This window comes from Dendrobates tinctorius, unplaced genomic scaffold (genome assembly GCF_039654945.1).
Source record: "Dendrobates tinctorius isolate UK_male_01 unplaced genomic scaffold, ASM3965494v1 ptg000007l, whole genome shotgun sequence".
NCBI classification, from domain to species: domain Eukaryota; kingdom Metazoa; phylum Chordata; class Amphibia; order Anura; family Dendrobatidae; genus Dendrobates; species Dendrobates tinctorius.
The window spans coordinates 44574053-44599064 of NW_027361675.1; the positions used below are offsets into that span (position 1 = coordinate 44574053).

Sequence of the window (25012 nt, forward strand, 5' to 3'; positions counted from 1 at the left end):
GCAGGCAGGGAAGTGTACATCGCTGTATACACATCAGTGCAAGGCCTGCAGGCACTGTATGTGTGTATATAGATCATTGCATGCATCAAGAGGGTCCATTCCCTTCCTGTGTTCTGGTGCTGCTGCTGTTATCTGTGGGATATATTAGCCGTATATAGCTAGCCCCAGGTGTAATTGGAATAAAGGTCACACATATTTTGATGTGGTATCTGATATATGTGCTTGCTCAAACTTTGGCCTTTTTACGGCTTTTTTTTTTTGCCTGGCTGTCACTTTTGGTTAAATACAGCAGTATTTAGGCCAAAAAAAATATAGGCCACACATATCTGTGCATGCTCAAAGTTTGTCCAGTTTACGGCTTTTTTCTTTTTTGTGCCTGTCTGTCAGTTTTGGTTAAATAAAGCAGTATTTGGGCAAAAAAAACATACAGGCCGCACATCTTTTGGTGTGGTATCTCCGTGCCAGCTCATATCTGTGCGTGCTCAAAGTTTGGCCAGTTTACGGCTTTTTTCTCTTTTTGGCCTGGCTGTCAGTTTTGGTTAAATACAGCAGTATTTAGGAAAAAAAAAATACAGACCATACATTTTTTAGTGTGGTATCTCCGTGACTGCCCATATGTGTGTGTGCTCATAGTTTTGCCAGTTTACAACGGTTTTCTTTTTTTGGCATGGCTGTCACTGTCGTTATATCCAGCAGTCTTTTGTATCCAAAAAATAAAAAAAAATTTCTAGTCTGTTATCTCAGGCTGAGGCCTAGTTTTTCTGTGGTGTAAAAATCTTTGGTTCGCAGGCATACATTGCATAGTTCTGTCTGCTTTCCTTGTCTACTCATTATTTTGTGTTTTCAAAAAATAACACAAAACCCCCCAAAAATTTAATACAGTCTGTTATCTCAGGTTGAGGCCTGGTGTATCTGTGGTGGAAAAATCTTCGCTTTGCAGGCATACTTATCACATCTAATTTTTCTCCAAATAAATCCATTTGTATTGAGCTTTTCAAATATTTCAGTAGTCCATTTAAAATGGGCAAGGCAAGGGACAAGGGGCAAGGGACGGGGAAGTGGACGTGATGCTAATGGTGCATGCAGGTCAAGCTGAAAGTGGGCCACAGCAAAGACCAACATCTTTGCGCTCGACCTTCCTGTCCCAGTTTCTAGGGGACCGCACCACACCACTATTGAAGCCAGAGCAGTGTGAAACGGTTGTTGGTTGGATAGCGGATGATGCTTCCAGTCACTTAGCCACCACCACCATGTCTTCCACATGGTCAAGTCTGAGTAGCTGTGAGTGTGGATCGGATATTACTCACCCTGATCCTCCTTCCTCCCACCATGCCGAGTGCCCAGAGCCAACTGAACCCACACTCGGATACTCTGAAGAGCTGTTCAGTTTTCCTTATGGAGATTCGTGCCTCTCGCCCGCTCCACTTGAAGCGGGGCAAGATTATATTCCATGTAGTGATGCACAAATCTTTAAGCAGCCACAGTCATAAGAGGTGGACGATGATGAGACACAAATGCCGGAAAGTCAGGAGGAGTAGCAGGGTGCGTATGTGGAAGACGAGGTGGTGGATGACATAGTGACTGACCCAACCTGGCAGGAGGACATGCAGAGCGAGGACTGCAGCACATGTGGCCCCCTGAGGCTCAGTCACCACAGAGGTACTGCACCTCTTCCTGAGGTGTGGTGCCCCACCATCCAGGTAAGTTGGAGGCTCCTGACCATGCTCCAACACTCGCATCCCACACAACACAGTAGTTCAGCAAAGCCACATTGCGGCTCCCTGCTTGGAGTGTAGCAGAGCACCTTTGGTGGCTCCCTGCTTAGAACACAAAACGTGCTGGGAGGCGGGTGGAGTTAAGAATACATAAAAGAGCGGGGTTTAGGATTACGGGTCAGTCTGGGAGAGGAAGCCACTCAGAGAGGAGTGAGGAAAGAAGATCCCTGAGAATGGGATGGAGGGAGGAGGTGCTGCAGCAGACCTCAGTGACCTGGGTCTGCTGGCACGGGAAAGAAAAGAAGGAGAAAGACATTGAACTGAAACTTGATCTTCCATAAGAGAGAGAGATTAGAATGGAACGAAGGAGTAAAAGGGAACAGAGAGGACGTGGGTTAGAGGAAGAACCCTGCCTAGAAGTTCTAAGCGCAAGGCCGGGCCCGGTCCCCGAGGTTGTATGGGCACTAATGGTTCTGCAGCAGACACCGGTGGAGTAGTGGGCTGTAAATGCACTACTCCCATCTAAGACTTGGGGGCACAAGAGCAACTTGGATAGTGAGCCGGGACTCAGGAGTAAGGAGTCCCCGAAGCAGGCTACAGCTGTCTGCCGTACAAGTAGAGTTCTTGGGAACATTTGTCAGGAGGCACTGCAGTGTAACTCAGTACTGTTAGTACTTCACACTTAAAGGCGCTATAGAGGAGACGTTCAGAAAGGCACATGTTGGCGGAGCATTGGAAGGGAGCATTCCATCTAGCCTGGAGGTTGACTGAGTCCCTGACCCGGAGGACATGGCACAGAGGCAGGCATCTGTGTGTACTACAGACTGTGAGTAAAGCTTTGGAACTGCAAGCCCTGGTGTCCTCCATTCATTCTTGCACCAACGCATCCAGCCCCGCTACATCTGGGTACCAGCTTTTACACTGCTTGTGCCTCTCCTCTTCCCCCACATCTACACTGCCCTGGGGCTACAGCTCCACCTGTGGGGAGCTTCACCATCTTGGCTGCAACACACCACCAGCCCCAGAGGATCTGCATGCAGCGTCGGCCTAACATCGCACTTGCCGAACACCACAGGTGGCGTCACGAACTAGTCATCCAAATCATTACTTTCCCCCCATTACTTGGGTGCCCAGGGCCACGGACCGGGTCCCCGCTGCTGTGACACTTCCCGCTGATACCGGCCCGGTACCGGGTACCCCACAGCCCTGGGAGGGCAACCCAACTTGGCTTCACGAACAGGATGATGAGACCCGATGCCATCGGGTTCTGTGTGCCTAAGATTTGTTGGACTTAAAACTTTTGAGAATGTGCAGAAGACCCAATTTAATAGACTGTAAAATGAAGATTAAAAATGGCCGCTGGCGCAGTGAAGAAGGGCGTGACGATATGGGATGTCCTAGGAAAAGACCGCGAACCGTCTTGGGCCTCCCCTGCCTGAATTACTATGTGACAGCAACATGGCCCACCCCCCGAGGGGTTCGTATACTGACTTGGTAAGGAGGCACTGGAAGAAGACGCCGCCCCAAGAAGGAGGGGCAGAAGCCAGTGGCGGGAAAAGAGGTGAGACAGGAAGAACGCCAGAACGCCATGATGGAAGAAGAGGGAAGGAGGCCTGCGGAGGGCGGGGAGGTGGATCTCCCCGGCGCCATGGCTGAAGGCTCAGACCCTGCTTCTAGGATGACCCGCCAGCAGCTGGAGGATGAAATTGCCCAGCTGACGCGCCACCTGCAACTGAGGCAGGAAGCGTTATGGACACTGAATCTGCAGTGCACCCAGGAGGGGCCTACACCTGCGGTACCCGCGACACCGGTACCCGCCGCTGCTGCAGCGGACCTCTTCCAGGCAGACACTGTGGAGCCTGCGACCGCTGCCATGCCACCGGCAGCGTACCTTGTTCCCTCCCTGCTGCCACTACCGGAGGGGTTGTACACAGCACAGGGAGCTGAGGCGGAGGAAGTGTAGCCCCCGTCCGGACCTGACGAGGCCACGCAGGTTCCTACAGAGACCACCGCAGCTCCGGAGCAGCCATTAGCTCCACCGCCGTCCCCGGTATCGCACCAAATGGCGTCCACTGCCACTACACCTACACCGGAGCAGAGACCGCACCGCCGGGAGGAGCCAGGTATATATCCCGGCCCCCCTAATGGGTTGCCCCCTGAATTCACGTTGTCGGAGGCTGGCTTACGGGAGCTCGAAATGGGGCAGTTGGAGGAATCAGCTGGGGACTCTAGGCTGTCGGAGATGGGGAGGTGGAGGAGGTCCCTACTGAGAAGGGTACGACTGGAACAGGCGAGCACGATCCGGCATCTTCGGGGATTGGAGGAGTCTAGGCCACTTTGGGATAGTGACCTCGGGATCCTTTGGCTGCCGAGTCCCCATGTAGTCGCCTATCAGCACCAACAAGCTGCGGCATCCCTCTGTGCTAGGCCACGCACCAGAGCAACCGAGCCACCCACCCATGAGGAACGGTTGATGGGTATCGATATGCATCATGGGTACCCTTTACCACAGCTACAAGATCATAGGTGGCAATCACATCAGCTGCCACAATCATGCACTTGGCAAGCAACCAGCAACAGGATGAAGACACCCAAGGTATCACATCTGGTAGCGGTTCCAGTCCAGAAACCCCAGGAGGGAACAACAACCACTAGTATATAGAATCACTCTCGTTACCCAGGAGGGTTTATTTGCATAGTTGTGCTTTGTTTTCTATTATGTTTTAGTTTTGGTTTTCCAGTGTTGCCCTGTTTTGTTGGCAGTCTTTCCACTTGAACTGCAGAGATCATGAACGTTGTATGGTCCAGAACTGTAATTTGTAAATAGTTGCACCTCTTTAGGTGCCCTCTCTTGGTTTTACATATACACTTTGTGAAGATAAGGTCTACCTCATCTGGAGTATGACTCCAATCAAAGGACAGTGCAAGAGATCCTGGGTGGGAGCGGTGTCCAGCATTTACAAGAATTGTTGAAAGTTTTAATGTGAAGTATTTGATAATGATGTGTCTTATGAGAGTATTGGTAAATGGCTTTTATATAGAATTAGGAATGTTTTGATAGAGAGATGAGAGATTTGAATAAAGAATAAAGAATTGAAAATATAGGTGATGAACCAGGCACCACGGTTGTCACTCAGAGTTAAAAGAAAGTAGGAAATGTGCACTAAAGATGGAAAGAAATGTGTCTATGAAGAATACTGAAGTGATAGTGAGTAACAGACAATAGCACTTTGAATTACGTATTGTTTTGAAAATTGCACATTTGACTTAAGATTTTAGATAGTTAATTAAGAATTGTTTGCCACATTCAAGAATGAGTGCCTCCCACATTGGGAAGTTTAGTATAAGAAATGTTTGTTTAGCATTACAAAATTTTGTATGTTCCTGTATTGTCAACTTTGCTTGCCTTGCAGCCCGCGGACGTGCTGTGTTTAACGGGGGGTATGTGGTGCCCCTGAGGCTCAGTCGCCACAGAGGTACTGCACCTCTTCCTGAGGTGTGGTGCCCCACCATCCAGGTAAGTTGGAGGCTCCTGACCATGCTCCAACACTCGCATCCCACACAACACAGTAGTTCAGCAAAGCCACATTGCGGCTCCCTGCTTAGAGTGTAGCAGAGCACCTTTGGTGGCTCCCTGCTTGGAACACGAAGCGTGCTGGGAGGCGGGTGGAGTTGAGAATACATAAAAGAGCGGGGAGGTTTAGGATTGCGGGTCAGTCTGGGAGAGGAATCCACTCAGAGAGGAGTGAGGAAAGAAGATCCCTGAGAGAGGGATGGAGGGAGGAGGTGCTGCAGCAGACCTCAGTGACCTGGGTCTGCTGGCATGGGAAAGGAAAGAAGGAGAAAGACATTGAACTGAAACCTGATCTTCCATAAGAGAGAGAGATTAGAACGGAACGAAAGAGTAAAAGGGAACAGAGAGGACGTGGGTTAGAGGAAGAACCCTGCCTAGAAGTTCTAAGCGCAAGGCCGGAGCTCGGTCCCCGAGGTTGTATGGACAATAATGGTTCTGCAGCAGACACCGGTGGAGTAGTGGGCTGTAAATGAACTACTCCCATCTAAGACTTGGGGGCACAACAGCAACTTGGATAGTGAGCCGGGACTCAGGAGTAAGGAGTCCCCGAAGCAGGTTACAGCTATCTGCTGTACAAGTAGAGTTCTTGGGAACATTTGTCAGGAGGCACTCCAATGTAACTCAGTACTGTTAGTACTTCACACTTAAAGGCGCTATAGAGGAGACGTTCAGAAAGGCACATGTTGGCGTAGCGTTGGAAGGGAGCATTCCATCTAGCCTGGAGGTTGACTGAGTCCCTGACCCGGAGGACACGGCACGGAGGCAGGCATCTGTGTGTACTACAGACTGTGAGTAAAGCTTTGGAACTGCAAGCCCTGGTGTCCTCCATTCATTCTTGCACCAACGCATCCAGCCCCGCTACATCTGGGTACCAGCTTTTGCACCACTTGTGCCTCTCCTCTTCCCCCACATCTACACTGCCCTGGGGCTACAGCTCCACCTGTGGGGAGCTTCACCATCTTGGCTGCAACACACCACCAGCCCCAGAGGATCTGCAAGCAGCGTCGGCCTAACATCGCACTCGCCGAACACCACAGGTGGCGTCACGAACTATTCATTCAAATCATTACATTCCCCCCATTACTTGGGTGCCCAGGGCACATCCCGCTGATAGCGGCTCGGTACCGAGTACCCCACAGCCCTGTGAGGGTGACCCACACACATGGGGAAGGAGGCATATCACCCAACAGGCAGGAAGAAGCAGTGTGGTGGCAGCAGACAGAAGGCATGCATTCGTTCTCTGTAACACCAACAAGATGGAAGTTGCCATTCCAACTGTTAGATCTTCCCGAGTCTGGTTATTTTTTAAAGACTCTGCCGATAATCCCAAAAAGGCCATTTGCAGCACTTGCCTTGCCCGCATCAGCAAGGGTAGCAAAAGTACCAGCCTGACCACCACCAGCATGATTAGGCACATGGCAGCAAGGCACCCGACTTTGTAGGCTGAACCCCAGGCTCCAGGAACACTGTCTGCAGGTGACAACACTGCTTCTTCCACTCTTTTGCATGCAAGCCAATCCCCAGTTCACCGAGCCTGTGAAGATGCCTCGGGCCCTGCAACTCTTGTTGCCCACAGTCAACTAGCATCATCATCAAGCATGTCCACGTCCTTGTCCCAGCCCAGCCTTCAGTAGTCTATACCCCAGTCATTGGAACGCAAGTGGAAATACGCAGCCAATGCCCCACAGGCCACAGTACTTAATTCACACATTTCTCGTCTGCTTGCACTCGAAATGTTGCCTTTTAGGCTCATTGAGACGGAAGCTTACCGCAACCTGATGGCGGCGGCCTTTCCAAGGTACTCGGTCCCCAGTCGCCACTATTTTTTCTGTTGTGCCGTACCGGCATTACACCAGCATGTGTCCCACATTACCCGTGCCCTCAACAATGCTGTTACTGGGAAAGTCCACCTAACCATGGACACAAGTGACTGTGGGCAGGAACGGTACATCTCACTGACGGCACACTGGGTTAATATAGTGGAAGCTGGGACCCTGTCGGACCTTGGGATGGAACACATCCTCCCCACGCCAAGGATTGCGGGCCCTATGTCAATCAGGATTGCCCCCACAGTCTACAGCTCCTGCACCTCCTCCTCCTCCTCTTCAGCCTCCATCTCTGAAATGAACACATCAGTCAGAAGCTGGAAGCACTGCAGCACTGCACAAACCGCACAATGCAGAAGAGTTGTGGACAGCGCTGAAAGAGCAGTCAGATATTTGGCTGACACCGCTGAACCCACAGCCAGGTATAGTCATGTGTGACAATGTCCGGAACCTGGTGGCGGCTCTGAGGCAAGTTGAGCTCACAAACGTACCTTGCCTGGCCCATGTGCTTAACTTCGTGGTTCTACATTTTCCCAAAAGCTACCCGGAGCTGCCGGATCTGCTAGTGAAAGTATGCCGTCTGTCTGCCCATTTTAGAAAGTCAGCTGCAGCTTCAGCCACCCTTGCCATGCTTTAGCAGCGTTTGCAGCTTCTGGCTCACCGACTGGTGTGTGATGTCCCCACGTGTTGGAACACCACACTGCATATGTTGGAAAGGATTTGTGAGCAGAAGAGGGCAATTGTTGACTGCCAGCATCAACAAGGCCGTCGATATTCAGTTGCAACTCCACACATAAGACCTCAGGAGTGGACATGGCTGTCAGATACATGTACCATCCTCCAGAACTTTGAGAACTGCACCAAGATGGTGAGCGGCGATGACACCATAATTAGCGTCACCATCCCGCATCTCAGCATTCTGAAATTCTCTCTGCTCACAATTAAAGATAATGTATTGTAGGCAGAGCACGAGGACATAGAGCAAGGAGACAAGCAGGGTGATTACACTCATCCCAGCCTCATGTCGTCACAATGTGGACTGGTAGACAATGAGGAGGAGGAAGAACAGGAGCTACTTTCTTGCACTATAGACGGTACTACAAGTACAGCTGTCATACCATCTGTTTAACGGGGATGGCCTGAGGACAGAGAGGAGGAGGATGAGGATGAGGAGGACAGCATGGTCAGTCGTCCTGTTGGTGAGGACACAGAAGTCTTGCCTGTTAGCAGTCTGGCACACATGGCTGTCTTTATGTTGTGCTGCATTTCCCGTGACCCTTGCATTAAAAAAATTGTCAGTGACACTCATTACTGGTTAGTGACACTTCTAGACCCACGCTACAAGGACAACTTTCAATCTCTTCTTCCAGAGGCAGAGAGGTATACAAAAATGTTTCTGTACCATAGGGCCCTTGTAGCGGAATTACTGAAAAAATTCCCATGTGAGAATGCTGACAGCAGACGTCATAGTTTGTTGTACAGCCAAAGAGTCCAAGCGAAAAAGACAGAAGTACAATTCAGCTCAGGCAGGGGAACAATGGCAAAGTTCTGGGACAGTTTTCTCAGACCCTCACATCGTGCCGCCACAGAGGCAAGGGGTGGTGTCACAAGAAGTGCAATGTTTGGGAAGATGATGAAGGAGTACCTTGCAGACTGTACAAACGTCCTCCGGGATTCCTCTGTGCCTTTTAATTAGTGGGTATCCAAGCTGGAAAAGTGGCATGAACTGGCTCTCTACGTCTTGGAGGTCCTGGCCTGCACTGCTGCTAGCGTTCTGTCAGAGCGGGTTTTTAGTGCCGCTGGTGGAATTATAACAGATAAGCAACTGACAATGCTGACAGGCTGACTCTTATAAAAATGAACTAGGGCTGGATTGGGCAAGACTTCTGTACACCACCAAATGAAAGCAGCGAAACATAAGCTCAAGAAATTTTTTTTTGTTTTTGGGGAGGTGTATTCTCATGCACCGCTTCACAATCACACATGGGTATCTGCTTCCTGATTTGGTCTGTTTGGTGTTATCCTCCTCGTTATCCTCATCCTGATCATCCACAACCAATAGAATACCAGGGTGAATGGATTCCGTGATGCAAAAGTCACTCAATTTTTGGCAAGGATGTTTTTATGATGCCCGTTACTAATTTGAAAGCAAAAAAAGTTTTACTTCCCCAGGGGGAAATCTCATAAAAATGAGATGTACATATATTCTTCCCATTTATTCTTATATTTTCCATTTTTCCTATCTGTGGAACATCCTCTTATGACCTAGTGAAAACCTCTCCAATATAAAAATACTGAAATCCTATTATATTATATTTTTATTTATATCCCTGTCTCTGAGCTGTTGCTAGGGACAAACATATCTCGTTGACCACATTCTGGCTTCATATCTATGAACCTGTGTTTGTCCCACCCTTTGGTTACTTTCTTTCATAGGTGGATTCACATTTTTTATTTATTTGTTTGATTTCAGTATGAATTATCATTATGTCTCCTCATTCTCCACCACTAGATCACCAGGGTTAACGTGTTCTGTGCTGCTACAGGCAGTCCAATTTTTGGCAAGGGTGTCTATGATGCCTATAGTATATTTTGTCAAAATTTACCCCCCATGGGGAATTGTTTGTCAGCCCATGCACTGCGTGTATGGACATAACAAGTGTAGGAGACCGGCTCCTTAACATTGGGCCTAGTTTTTAATGAGGCCTTCATCAATGTCTCCTCTGTTATGATTAGGTCACCGAGGAGGATAGCCGGGAAATAAGCTAGGCATAGGCAACCAGAACACCAGAAAGGTTGGTAACTAAGCGGATTGCAGACCCCTAAAACTAACAGCACAACTAGAATTAGCCGTGGGACGTACCTACGATGCCCTAGACGCCTCAGCACAGCCAAAGAGTTAACTAAGCCTAAAGCAAGAAAGGGGAAAGCTAAACTGCCCCGGAGTAGAACCCCAAAGGAATAGATAGCCCTCAAACATTTATTGCTGGTGAGACAAGATGAGGCACAAACACAGGCAGAAAATAGAGTAAGCAAATGATAGGGCCCAAACTTTCTAGATAGAACAGGACAGGAAAGATACTGTCTGCAACCACGCAAAAACCCCTAAGAAAAATCTAACATGTCTGATATGCAAAAATACTGAGGCCACATGACCTCTCCCCCACTAGATCAGCATTCTGGTGTGAGCTGCAAGCAAAACAAAAGATACTGATATAACAGGGGACTAGCAATACTGAACAGACTGACATAAGCTGTAGGATATGGAACGGGGTCCAGCACTGGTCCCAGCAGGGAACAATGCTGAACCCACACAGAAAAGCAGAAAGCAGAGAAAGGCAAAAACTGGATCAAATGCAAAAAGATTGCAGCAAACAAATAACTTAACTGAACGATGCAGGACCAAGCAGGGGGCAAGCGGACTTCAACATGCACCGGAAGAAAACCAAATCACCAGCAACTGAGGGAAGCTTGCTGACTTAAATCTTCCCAGTCTGTAACACCTGACCTCAAATCATTCTCTTCAGGTGATTGACTTCTGTCAACCTGACCAGCTCCATTACCAGCAGCAACCACCAGAGGGAGCCCAAAGTCAGAAGTCAGGTCCAAAGTGTTCATAACAGTAACCCCCTTGAGGAGGGGTCACCGATCCCTCATCCAAGCCACCAGGCCGATCAGGATGGGCCCGGTGGAAGGCGCAAACCAATCTCTCGGTATGAATGTCAGAAGCAAACACCAAAGAATTATCCTCCTGACCACAACCTTTCCACTTGACCAAGTACTGGAGTCCCCGTCTAGCCAGACGAGAATCCAATACCTTCTCTACCTCATACTCCAGATTACCCTTAACCATCACAGGATCAGGGGGCGCAGCCATGGGAACTACTGGCTCCACAAACCTTTTCAACAAAGATTTATGAAAAACGTTGTGAATCTTAAACGTTCTTGGAAGAGCCAAATGGAAAGAAATGGGATTAAGGATTTCCAAAATCTTATAAGGTCCAATGAAGCTTGGCTTGAAGTTTGGAGACGCAACTTTCATAGGAATAATTTTTGAGGACAATCAAACCATAGCATCCACTTTAAACCGGGGACCAATAGTCCTATGCCAGTTGGCAAACCATTGGGCCTTCTCCTGAGAGTGAGATAACTTATCCACTACTTGATCCCAAATCTGCTGCATTCTCTCTACCACAGAATCCACACCTGGGCAGGCCGAAGCCTCCACCTGCCCTGAAGAAAATCAAGGATGAAACCCAAAGTTGCAGAAAAAAGGAGACATCAAAGTGGCAGAACTAGCCCTATTATTTAGAGCAAATTCAGCCAAGGGCAAAAATGAGACCCGGTCATCTTGTTCAGCAGATATAAAGCATCTCAAATAGGTTTCCAAAGTCTGGTTTGTTCTCTCAGTCTGCCCATTGGTCTGAGGGTGAAATGCAGAGGAGAAAGACAACTGAATTTCCAGTTTATAACAAAAAGTTCTCCAAAATCTGGAAACAAACTGGACTCCTCTGTCAGACACAATGTTCTCAGGAATACCGTGCAAACGAACCACCAGTTGTAAAAACAAGAGCACCAACTCAGAAGAAGATGACAACTTCGGGAGTGGTACAAGATGGACCATCTTAGAAAATCTATCACAGATTACCCAGATAACCATCAGAGACAGGGAGGTCAGAAATAAAATCCATTGAGATATGGGTCCATGGCCTCCTGGACACTGGCAGGGGCATTAACAAACCACTAGAACGAGAACAGGGTTTGGACCGAGAACAAGTCCCATAGGACTGCACAAAATTCCTGACATCACGAGATAAAGCAGGCCACGAAAAGGACAGACTCACCAAATCTCTTTTACCAAAAATACCAGGATGACCAGCTAACGTGGAGCAATGAATTTCAGACATTACTCTTCTCCTCCGCTGGTCAGGGACATACAATTTCCCCATAGGGCATCGTTCAGGTTTGTCCTCCTGAAATTCCTCCAGGGCAAGTCTCAAATCAGGTGAAATGGCAGAAAGAACCACAACCTCATTTAGAATGGTAGTAGGCTCGGTCACATCAAGAGAATCCGCAAAGAAACTCCTAGAGAGGGCATCCACCTTAACATTCTTAGTGCCCGGAAGAAAGGAGACCACAAAATTAAAACACGTGAAAAACAAGGCCCACCTAGCTTGTCTAGGATTCAATCGCTTGGCTGATTCGAGATAGATCAGGTTCTTGTGGTCGGTGAGGACCACAACTTGATGTCTGGCTCCCTCCAACCAATGTCTCCACTCTTCAAATGCCCACTTCATAGCCAACAATTCCCGATTCCTCACATCATAGTTACATTCAGATGGGGAAAATTTTCGAGAAAAGAAGGCACAGGGATTCATCTTAGAGGTTACCAGATCTCTTTGAGACAAAACGGCTCCTGCACCAATCTCAGAAGCATCTATCTCCACCTGAAATAGGAATAACACATGAGGTTGCCGTAAGACAGGAGCAGCAGTGAATCTCCGCATAAGCTCCTGAAATGCCGAGACTGCCTCTGGAGACCAATTCACCACATCAGAGCCCTTTTTGGTCAAATCCGTCAGTGGTTTAACAATACCATAAAAATTACTTATGAATTTTACAGTAGAAATTAGCAAAACCCAAAAACTTCTGGAGAGCCTTAAAGGAAGTGGTCTGAGCCCAATCATAAATGGCCTGGACCTTGGCCGGGTCCATTTCAATAGCAGACGGGGACAAAATGAATCCCAAAAGCAAAATCTTTTGTACGCCAAAGAAACATTTCGATCCCTTTAAAATACAGACATTTTCTCTCAAAATCCAGAACACAGTCCGAACATGTTCCACATGAGAATCCCAATTACTGGAAAAAATCAAAATATCGTCCAAATAAACGATCAAAAACTTATCTGCAATGTCCCGGAAAATATCGTTCATGAAAGATTGGAAGACGGAAGGGACATTAGTGAGCCCAAAAGGCATCACTAGGTACTGAAAATGTCCCTCCGGAGTATTAAACGCCGTCTTCCATTCATCACCGTGCTTGATGCGAATAAGATTATACGCCCCCCTAAGGTCAAGCTTGGTAAACCAACTAGCACCTTTCACTCTGGAAAATAAATCAGAAATCAGGGGTAACGGATACTGATATTTAACAGTGATTTTATTAAGGAAACGATAGTCAATCCATGGCCTTAATGAGCCATCTTTCTTGGCCACAAAAAAACCCCCAGCACCTAACGGTGAAGAGGACGGTCTGATATGACCCTTCTCCAATGATTCCTTGATATAAGATCGCATAGCATCATGTTCAGGTACAGATAAGTTGAAAAGCTGACCCTTGGGAAATTTACATCTGGGCACTAACTCAATTGCGCAATCATAACTCCTATGAGGAGGCAAAGATGCGGACTTACTCTCACTAAATACATCAGAAAAATCAACCAAATAGTCAGGAACATCATGAGACTGGGGAGAGGTGGAGAAAACAGGAGTGTCACTAAGAACACATTGACAACCCCAACTAACCACAGACACAGATTTCCAATTCAGAACAGGATTATGGGTCTGCAATCAAGGAAAACCCACTACAATAATGTAATGTAAATTATGCAACACCAAAAATTTACAATTCTCTTGGTGGTCCGGGGCTACTCGCATTATCACCTGGGTCTAAAACTGGGGTTTATTCTCCTCCAAAGGAATAGGCGTCTGCAGGGGTACCATGGGAAAACCACAACGCTTGGCAAAGTCAAAATCCATCAGGTTCAGGGCTGCTCCTGAATCAACAAAAGCCTTAGCAGAAAATGAAGATAAAGAGCAGATCAAGGAAACCGCCAAAAGGAATTTAGGCTGTACACTGCCCACAGCAAATGAGTGAGCAAAACGTTTTTCCCGCTTAGGGCAGACAGAAATAGCATGAGAGGCGTCCCCACAAAAAAAGCATAACTTATTATGCCTTCTAAACGCTTGACTTTGCGCCCTAGACAAAACCCTATCACATTGCATGGGCTCAGAAGCTTGTTTGAAAGGCAGCACCGCCTCTCGCATAGTTTTATGTTTACGTAAACGTCGATCAATTTGAATGGCTAATGACATAGAGTCGTTAAGACCAGAGGGGACAAGGAATCCCACCATAACATCTTTTACGGTTTCTGCCAGACCTTTCCGAAAAAGAGTTGCTAGGGCGCCATCGTTCCATTTAGTAAGGACCGCCCACTTTCGGAATTTTTGACAATATAACTCTGCCGCTTCCTGACCCTGGTTCAATACCAATGAAGTTTTCTCAGCTTGATCAATAACATTAGGTTCATCATACAATAACCCCAGAGCTTGAAAAAACACATCCACATTAGCCAGAATAGGATCCCCAGGTGTCAGAGAAAAGGCTCTGTCCTGAGAGTCGCCGAGCAACAGGGAGATGACAATTTTAACCTGCTGCACTGAGTTCCCCGAGGAATTAGGTTTCAAGGCAAAAAACAGTTTACAATTATTCTTAAAGTTCAAAAATTTAGACCGATCCCCAGAAAATACATCAGGAATAAGGATTTTTGGCTCTACAGCAGACGATTGAGTGAGATAGGCAGAAATTCCCCGAACTTCAGCAGCGAGCTGCTCAACACGATCGGACAATTGCTTAGTCTCCATTAAAGAAAAAATCCTCCTACGGCCCCCAGAGAAAAAGAGGAAAAAATTTATAAAAAATTCTGACACTTTATTTTTTTTTACAATTTTTCTCTTCTTTAGAGCACCCTAGAATCTACAGGTTGGGCTGGTGATTCTGTTATGATTAGGTCACCGAGGAGGATAGCCGGGAAATAAGCTAGGCAACCAGAAAGGTTGGTAACTATGCAGATTGCAGACCCCTAAAACTAACAACACAACTAGAATTAGCCGTGGGACATACCTACGATGCCCTAGACGCCTCAGCACAGCCAAAGAGTTAACTAAGCCTAAAGCAAGAAAGGGGAAAGCTAAACTGCCCCGGAGTAGAACCCCAAAGGAATTGATAGCCCCCAAACATATATTGCCGGTGAGACAAGATGAGGCACAAACACAGGCAGAAAATAGAGTAAGCAAATGATGGGGCCCAAACTGTCTAGATAGAACAGGACAGGAAAGATACTGTCTGCAATCACACGAAAAACCCTAAGAAAAATCCAACACGTTTGATATGCAAAAATACTGAGGCCACACGACCTCTCCCCCACTAGATCAGCATTCTGGTGTGAACTGGAAGCAAAACAAAAGATACTGATATAACAGGGGACTAGCAATACTGAACAGACTGACATAAGCTGTAGGATATGGAACGGGGTCCAGCACTGGTCCCAGCAGGGAACAATGCTGAACCCACACAGAAAAGCAGAAAGCAGAGAAAGGCAAAAACTGAATCAAATGCAAAAAGATTGCAGCAAGCAAATAACTTATCTGAACGATGCAGGACCAAACAGGGGGCAAGCGGACTTCAAAATGCACAGGAAGAAAACCAAATCACCAGCAACAACTGAGGGAAGCTTGCTGACTTAAATCTTCCCAGTCTGTAACACCTGACCTGCAATCATCCTGTTCAAGTGATTGACTTCTGTCAACCCGACCAGCTCCATTACCGACAGCAACCACCAGAGGGAGCCCAAAGTCAGAAGTTAGGTCCAAAGTGTTCACAACACTCCTCATTTTCCACCACAAGATCACCAGAGTTAATGTGTCCTGTGCTGCTACAGACAGTCCAATTTTTGGCAAGGGTGTCTATGATGCCCATAGTATATTTTGTCAAAATTTACCCCCATGGGGAAATGTTTGTCAGCCCATGCACTGCGTATATGGGCATAACAAGTCTAGGAGACCTGCTCCTTAACATTGAGCCTAATTTCTAATGAGGCCTTCATCAATGTCTCCTCATTTTCCGCCACAAGATCACCATGGTTAACGTGGTCTGTGCTGCTACAGGCAGTCCAATTTTTGGCAAGGATGTCTATGATGCCCATAGTATATTTTGTCAAAATTTACCCCCCATGGGGAAATGTTTGTCAGCCCATGCACTGCGTGTATGGGCATAACAAGTCTAGGAGACCCGCTCCTTAACATTGGGCCTAGTTTTTAATGAGGCCTTCATCAATGTCTCCTCATTTTCCGCCACAAGATCATCAGGGATAACGTGTTCTGCGCTGCTACAGCCAGTCCAATTTTTGCCAAGGGTGTTTTTTATGATGCCCGTTACTAATTTGAAAACAAAACAAATGTTACTTCCCCAGGGGGAAATCTGATAAAAATGAGATGTACGTATATTCTTCCCATTTATTCTTATATTTTCGATTTTTCCTATCTGTGGAAAATCCTCTTATGACCTACTGTATACCTCTCAAATATAAAAATAGTTGAAATCCTATTATATTTTTATTTATATCCCTGTCTCTGTCCTGTTGCTCGGGACAAATATATCTAGTTGAACACATTCTGGCTTCATATCTATGAACCTGTGTTCTCCCCTCCCTTTTGTTATTTTCTTTCATAGTTGGATTCACATTTTTTATTTATTTGTTTGATTTCAGTATGATTTATCATTATGTCTCCTCATTCTCCACCACTCGATCAACAGGGTTAACGCGTTCTGTGTTGCTACAGCCAGTCCAATTTTTGGCAAGGGTGTCTATAATGCCCATAAAATATTTTTAACGATTTTACTTCCCCAGGGGGAAATGTTTGTCAGTCCATGCACTTAGTGTATGGGCATTCCAAGTCTAGGAGACCCGCTCCTTTAAATTGGGCATAGTTTTTAATCAGGCCTTCCTCCACATTTTATCATCACTAGATCACCAGCGTTAACGTGTTCCGTGCTGCTACAGCCATTGTCAAAATCCTGGGCGTTAAATACTTGTTATGGAAAAGGTTGAAGTGTACCCCACAGGGGAACATATTTGCCAGCCAACACACTTAGTGTATGGGCATTACAAGTCTAGGAGACCCGCTCCTTTTTAATGGGACATTTTTGTTAAGAGGTCCTCCTACATGTTTCTTCCAAGGGGGGATTGGGGTTATTGGGGTGCATATGACTTGGTAGCAGGGCAGACCTTGCAGTCAATCCATAAGAAAACAGAATGGGAGTAAAAAATGAATAATGTGTTGTGGATTTTCCTGTGCCCATCCAGTATGTGGGTTCAAAGGCTTATTGGGGTGCAATTGACTTGGCAGCAGGGCAGGCTTTGCATTCAATGCAACATTTTTTAGGGAAGCCCTCCTGGACATCTCATGAAAGGGGTATTGGGGTGCATAGTATTTCTTGGCAGCCCATCCACTCACTGCATAGGCTATAACAGTTTAGGAGACCCACTGTTTAATAATGGCCCTTTAAGCAGATTAATGCTGTCTGATGTCCCTGTAAAAATAGGCCCTGTGACTTTAAGAGTCCCTCCTTCATAAATGAAACAAGATGGGTCTGTAAATGTTACAATGACATTTCCCAGTGAATGCATTTGTTTTGGTTGAAAGCAATGCTAAAGTAGAAAAATGCTTCAAAAACGCTGTGTCTGAACATAGCCCAAGTGGGGGAGGAACATTTTGGTCTGTGGTTAATTATTTTGCCTTATATACAAGTCATTAACCTGGAAGGGATGTAACATAAAATATTTCCCAGCAAAATCCGTTTTGGTTCCGTTTTGGTATGTTTTTTGGTGCACCGGTAAAAATGGCATGAAACTCTGACAACATCGTTTTAAGCTGTGAACTAGGTAGGAGTCAGGAATGTTTTCAGGGGTGATCCCCATGATGTCCCCTTGTCATTTGAGCAGTGTTTCCATCATCTTCTGAGGTTTTTAGACCTTAAAAGGACCCCCGGGGGGGGGGTGATCGCGGTAGAAATGCTCGGGTCTCCCATAGACTTACATTGGGCTCGTTGTTCTGTCCGAGTACCCGAGTATTCCAATTTGCTTGACCCGAACAAAGGGCACCTGAGCATTTTAGTGCTCACCCATTACTAAATCCCTTACAATTCCTTCATCAAAAGTGGTAGCAAAAATCTGATGACAAATTCCCTTTAACTAGATTGTGCTTTTCGAAGAACATCTGTCTACAGCACTGTTCAGTTGCATTTTGAGTCTTTCAGCAGCAGGGGGCAGCAGAGAGCCTGCATAAGTAAAATGCTGAGCTGTGGACAGCCAGCAGCAGCAATGCAGAGGGGATGTTTCTCCAGCTGCAGTAGTAACACCTCCTCTTTTCAGCTCCTTTACCTCTTATTGAGAAAGCACAGGAAGAGAGTGACAACCATACAAAGTGAAGAGAGGCAGTGCTTCTCTTTACTGGCCTGGGCTTCTTACTCAAGAGCTTCATACAGGAGTGATCTATGGATCCAGGACCTCCAGTGGTGTCTGCTGGTCAAGCAGCTGGAGGACTCTACCTACCCCTTAGTGACAATGAGCAGAAACGATACTCTGAGCTTTTCTCCTTGTGCCAAGTTGAAGGATCCTCACTCCTGGCAGCAGATAGCAGCAAGGTGGCAGAACTATTCATGGCATCCAAGCTCCCAGCTGAAACTTTACACCAGGTGAGTCCTAAATGGTGACACAGGCCATCCCTCGCATTGATTCACTGGTTATGTGGAGATTTCATTTAACACTTTGTCGATAGTTGTTCATTAATTTTATTTATTTCGTTTTAGGAGTGGAAATAAAGGACTAAAACATTTACGGTGATATCGTCCCATAAATGCTAGTAAACAATGTCAAGCTTGTAGGCTGCGCTCTCGTGACCTCGCCTGGAATTTTACTGACTTACTTGACCAGTTAGGCCTCTTCTTCATGCACTTGTTTTACCAGGTAGCTCATGTTGCTGAGTGGCATATAAAGGATATGCTTGCTTTGCCAAAATGTAGCTTATTTATAACCAAATTGATAAAATCCATGTTTCTGTCGCTGTCTGATTTATTTATAGAGGCCTATTATGTGCCATTATTAGGCAAAAAGAAGAGAGTGCTCTCACTGTTATTATGTTGTGCTTTGTTTTTATTACTATTGATTTACATTAGTGCCCAGACTTCATAAAAAAAAATTCTAGCTGTACTGTGTTCTATACGCTCTACTTTCACAAACTTGGAAACCTGAAAACACATTTATGCATAAATGGGAAAAAAGCGTACGCTGCTACTTAATAATTAATGGGGTTATTCCAAAACAATATTTAACACCTAAGCACGGGGGTCCAGTGTCCCCAGTGAGAACAGTGCATTGCGTGTTTATTAGACGTACATCCGTCTCATATACCTAAGGGGTTATTACCTTTTTGTAAATGAATATCCTAGCTGCAGGTTATTATAAGGAGACAAACTGAGCTGCTCTCGCCTTCTCCTATAAGAAGACAAACTGAGCTGTACTGACCTTCTCCTATAAGGAGGCAAACTGAGCTGTACGCACCTTCTCCTACAAGGAGGCAAACTGAGCTGCTCTCACCTTCTCCTATAAGGAGGCAAACTGAGCTGTACCGACCTTCTCCTATAAGGAGGCAAACTGAGCTGTACGCACCTTCTCCTACAAGGAGGCAAACTGAGCTGCTCTCACCGTCTCCTATAAGGAGACAAACTGAGCTGTACTCACCTTCTCCTATAAGGAGACAAACTGAGCTGCTCTCGCCTTCTCCTATAAGGAGGCAAACTGAGCTGTACTCACCTTCTCCTACAAGGAGGCAAACTGAGCTGCTCTCACCTTCTCCTATAAGGAGGCAAACTGAGCTGTACTGACCTTCTCCTATAAGGAGGCAAACTGAGCTGTACGCACCTTCTCCTACAAGGAGGCAAACTGAGCTGCTCTCACCTTCTCCTATAAGGAGACAAACTGAGCTGTACTCACCTTCTCCTATAAGGAGACAAACTGAGCTGCTCTCACCTTCTCCTATAAGGAGGCAAACTGAGCTGTACTCACCTTCTCCTACAAGGAGGCAAACTGAGCTGCTCTCACCTTCTCCTATAAGGAGGCAAACTGATCTGTACGCACCTTCTACAAGGAGGCAAACTGAGCTGCTCTCGCCTTCTCCTATAAGGAGGCAAACTGAGCTGTACTCACCTTCTCCTACAAGGAGGCAAACTGAGCTGCTCTCACCTTCTCCTATAAGGAGGCAAACTGAAAACTGAGCTGTACTCACCTTCTCCTACAAGGATGCAAACTGAGCTGCTCATACCTTCTCCTATAAGGAGACAAACTGATCTGTACTCACCTCCTATAAGGAGGCAAACTGAGCTGCTCTCGCCTTCTTCTATAAGGAGACAAACTGATCTCTACTCACCTTCTCCTATAAGGAGACAAACTGAGCTGCTCTCACCTTCTATAAGGAGGCAAACTGAGCTGCTCTCTCCTACTTCTATAAGGAGACAAACTGAGCTGTACTCACCTCCTATAAGGAGACAAACTGAGCTGTACTTACCTTCTCCTATAAGGAGACAACCTGAGCTGCTCTCGCCTTCTATAAGGAGACAAACTGAGCTGTACGCACAATCTCCTATAAGGACACAAACTGAGCTGTACTCGCCTTCCCCTGGTCTATCAGCGAGCCTCCCGTCACTGCTCCCGGTGTCTGGCGTTGACTGTGGCGCTGACATCATGTTGATAGTGTGGGAGCCAATCGGTGAGCTAAGCGGCTCTGTCAACGTAGACACAACAACCTCTCCAGAGCCGATGAGCGCACTGATTGGCAGACTTACTGTCTACGTGACATCAGGGACAACCCTTTATATAGAATAGTTGTCATGCATGTGTACCACAGCTCTATTCACCTGAGTTTTCTTGCGTAGTAGGGGAGCCAAGAAGTCAGATTTTCAACAATTCGAAAAGTAGCACATATGCTGTGCATAGGTGATAAATGCCCCATAGCCAATTCCATATAGTGCTAGACTTTCAGTAATTTTCCTGTGCAGTTTATATGTTTAGGAGGGGGGATCACATTGGGAAATCATGCTAATGATATGGCTACAACAATACCACAAAAATTAATCACGGCAGCCACATAACCTGTCTTGTCCTATTTTTCCTCACCTGTTTATTATCATAATTTACTTGCCAGTCATGTTGCGTAATGGTGCCTTTTTGAGGGATGAAGATTGATGTTTGTGGCAAATCACAAATATATCGCGCACATGGGTTTTTTGTGCATCTCTGCTGTGGAAGCGCATCAAAAATGTTTGTAATCCTCAGTTTACTTTATCAATGAAGTTTTGTCAAAACCAGATTATAGGAAGTATGAAAAACAAAACAGCTTTTTTTTTAAAGGGCACACCAAAAAGAGACAGGAACGCAGCGTCAAAAACACAATAAAAGCACATGTAAAAAAAAAAAAGCACACAGTTAACCTAATTTAAATAATAGGTGCAGAAATTCTGCAGCTTCCAAAACTCAGCAAAAGCTCATCGTGGGTATGTAGCCTTGGTGTCTGCAGCAGCGCCTTGTTCCGTCAACTCAGGTAGAACCGTTGAGCTCACTTAGCGGCTGCCTCGCTGTAAAGGTGACAACAGCGCTGTGGTCAATGACAGACGCGAGGAGCAGCTGCTGAGACTCAGAGTTGCACCCAGTGAGAATGTGTAAAGAATGGTTTGTTTGTTTTTTTTAACCTAAACGCATATAATGCATTTAAGCAGGTTATCCAGGTTTTTTAAAGTTGTGCAAAAAAATGTCCACTGCATGGATGCCCAATGTGAAAACTTACAGTTGCAAGAAAAAGTAACTGAGCACTTTGGAATTGTCTATTGTGCCCCATAGTCCTGCAATTATTACTAAGAAATGTGTTACAATTATAGATAATCACAAGCCTAACAAATAGCACATAGGCAGTTGTTCTGTTCATGAGTTTTGTTGAGCACATTGAGTAAATATTCACAATACAGGTAAAAACGTGAGTAGACCCTTGAATTTCTTAACCTGCAGATCATCCTATTACAGCAATCACAGCCACCAAGCAAATCAGATTTGTATTTATGACTATTCTTCCCTTCAAATGTGTGTCAGTTAATCAATATTTTCAAATCTCATGAATGTTAAGCTTAGGCTAGTTTCACACTTGCTTTTTTTTGCAGCGCGTTTTTCCCGCAAAAAAACGCATTGAAAAAACGCATACAAAAGCATACAACTGCTGCGTTTTTTTCAAGCATTTTTATGAGCATGCATGAAAAAAACGCAGTGTTTTTATGCGTTTGTATGCGTTTTTAGTGCGTTTTTACCGCGTTTGCGTTTTTTTCCAACATTAGGTGGCCCCTCACACTAACCCAAACCATGACTTTACTAACCCTAACCCTGACCCTAACCCTAACCCTGACCCTAACCTTTAACCAAACCATACTTAACCTTAACCCTAACCCAAACCCTGACCCTAACCCTAACCCTGACCCTAACCCTTAACCAAACCATACTTAACCCTAACCCTGACCCTAACCCTGACCCTAACCCTGACCCTAACCCTTAACCAAACCATACTTAACCCTAACCCTGACCCTAACCCTAACCCTGACCCTAACCCTTAACCAAACCATACTTAACCCTAACCCTGACCCTAACCCTGACCCTAACCCTAACCCTGACCCTAACCCTTAACCAAACCATACTTAACCCTAACCCTGACCCTAACCCTGACCCTAACCCTAACCCTAACCCTGACCCTAACCCTTAACCAAACCATACTTAACCCTAACCCTGACCCTAACCCTAACCCTAACCCTGACCCTAACCCTTAACCAAACCATACTTAACCCTAACCCTGACCCTAACCCTGACCCTAACCCTAACCCTAACCCTGACCCTAACCCTTAACCAAACCATACTTAACCCTGACCCTAACCCTAACCCTGACCCTAACCCTAACCCTAAACCCCCTTAACTAACCCTAACTTTACCCAAACCCCTAAATTCCATTGTCTAAACTAATGGTAAAAAAAAAAACGCATGTGCAAAAAAACGCATACATAAGCATGCCAATGCGCACATATGCGCACCCATAGGCTATAATGGCCATTTTTAGCGCAAAACGTGCGCATACGTGCGCATGCGCTTTTTTGCAGGACCAAAAAATGCAACATGCTGCGTCTGGAAAATACAATCGCACACCCCAAAAAAACGCAGCGCATGAAAATCGCATACATGCGCATGACAGCGCGCAGGTATGCGCACCCATGTTAAATATAGGGGAAAAAACGCATGCGCACTTATGCGTTTTTTTACAGCGCAAAAAAACGCAAATGTGAAACCAGCCTTAGATCTCTAACTTGGCCATTACAAAACGCAAATTATCTTCTTTATCAAACTTTGTATAGTTTTACTTGTAGTCTTTGTTTTGCTCATTGTTCACAGGGCATCCCTGTTCATGGCAGCCAAAATCATTATGCTTCCTCCATCATGCTTCACAGATGGGCTGATGTTTTTTGTGTTGATGTGCAGTGTTCTTTTCCTCCAGACATAGCATTGTGTATTTGTTCCAAAAATACAGTTCCATTATTGTCCATAGAACATTTTTCCTAAAGCATTGTGGAACATGCCAATGGTCTTAGGCAAACTTGAAATTGACTACAGTGTTTATTTGGATAGCAGATGATTTCTTCATAGCATTCTTCCATAAATGCTATTCCTGTTTAGTGTTCTTCTAATATTTGACACAATATCACAAAGTGGTTGACGTTTGTAGAAGGTCTTTTGTTGTTCCTTTGGTGTGGCATGGTCCAGCGTTGTTGAGAAAAAATAGATTTATCAGTAACCAGTCGTTGTGCACCTCTAGTGTATTTAACAGGCATAGCACCAGTGTCAGCCACACTTCTAATATTATAACATTAATTGAAACTTCTTTCAGTAATTAAGTATTGGATAACCGATTGTCACTTAACTTCTAAACTGTACTGTGAAAGTTTACACTATGTGGAAAATGTTCTAATCTCGTTGTTACATCTGTTAAAGATCACAGACTTGGCATAAGGAACAAAATCTTCACACTTTAAGCCATGTACATGGACCTTGTCTAATCAGAGGCAAGACGGTTTCTCATGTAGGGTCAAATCCAAGAAGTCATGTCTAGGGCAAAATCAGAAGACAAGCTGGTAGTCAAAATACAAGTCGAAGTCAGATCAGATTATACGAAATACCACACAGGAACAAAGTATCAGAGAGCCCAGGTCTACCTGACACTAACTAAATAACTGGTAGCTTGAGATTGTCAGCTGGGGTCATATAGAAGGCTGCCCATGGCTCCAAGTAGAAAGCTAATTACATACCAGCTCACCGCAGAAACATAGATGAACAGGAAAGGGACAACTATTCTCAGCAATCTTAAAAGCTAAACTGCCACACTTTGCCAGTGTCTAGTAGAGACCGTGGTCAGGGCCGGTTTTAGGCAAAGTGGGGACCTAGGCAAAGTTTAAAATGGGGCCCCAAATGCTAACATATTGCACATCACACAGAAACATTTCGGTTGTATTTACATGCGCTGAGTTCAGACCGCTAAATGAGTGTCATCGACAATATTGAAGTCGTTCAACACTTGTTTCCCGGCCTCTTTCCACTGTCTGAGAAAGAACGATGGGGACAGAACAATCACTAATGGATCAATCTGTCCCCATACAGTATCATGTTATCAGCAGCACATCTACAGTTTACGCCCCATAGTCCTCCATATAAAATAATGTGCCCCATAGTCCTCTATATCAGTGGTCCCCAACCTTTTTTGCACCAGGGACCGGCTTCCAGCAAGACCATTCTTCCATGGCCCAGCGGGGTGGAGCTGGGGTGGGGGGGGCATATTTATATATATAGAGATACAATGTGGCTCTTGTAATCATCACAGCCTGCCGCTTTTCATTTCCATCTGCACGCTAGTCACCGGCCGGGACGGCGGCATGTATGGAGATTGTATCTTCTTGCTTCAGAGACAATTTTCATTAAGCTACT

General features: G+C 45.8%; 1 protein-coding gene across 6 annotated transcripts in view; it reads left to right on the top strand.

Moving 5' to 3' along the window:
- Positions 1 to 18341: 18341 nt before the first annotated feature.
- Positions 18342 to 25012, top strand: part of REPS2 (RALBP1 associated Eps domain containing 2) — a 301690-nt gene continuing 295019 nt past the window's right edge. For 3 of the 6 annotated variants that reach the window (XM_073574114.1, XM_073574109.1, XM_073574121.1), the window contains exon 1: positions 18343 to 18651. In XM_073574114.1, coding sequence (XP_073430215.1) covers positions 18451 to 18651 — 201 coding nt within the window. In that variant the 5' untranslated portion in view covers positions 18343 to 18450. Of the gene's footprint in view, positions 18652 to 25012 lie in introns of all 6 variants that reach the window. The other 3 variants (XM_073574097.1, XM_073574104.1, XM_073574130.1) reach the window with 2 other exon arrangements.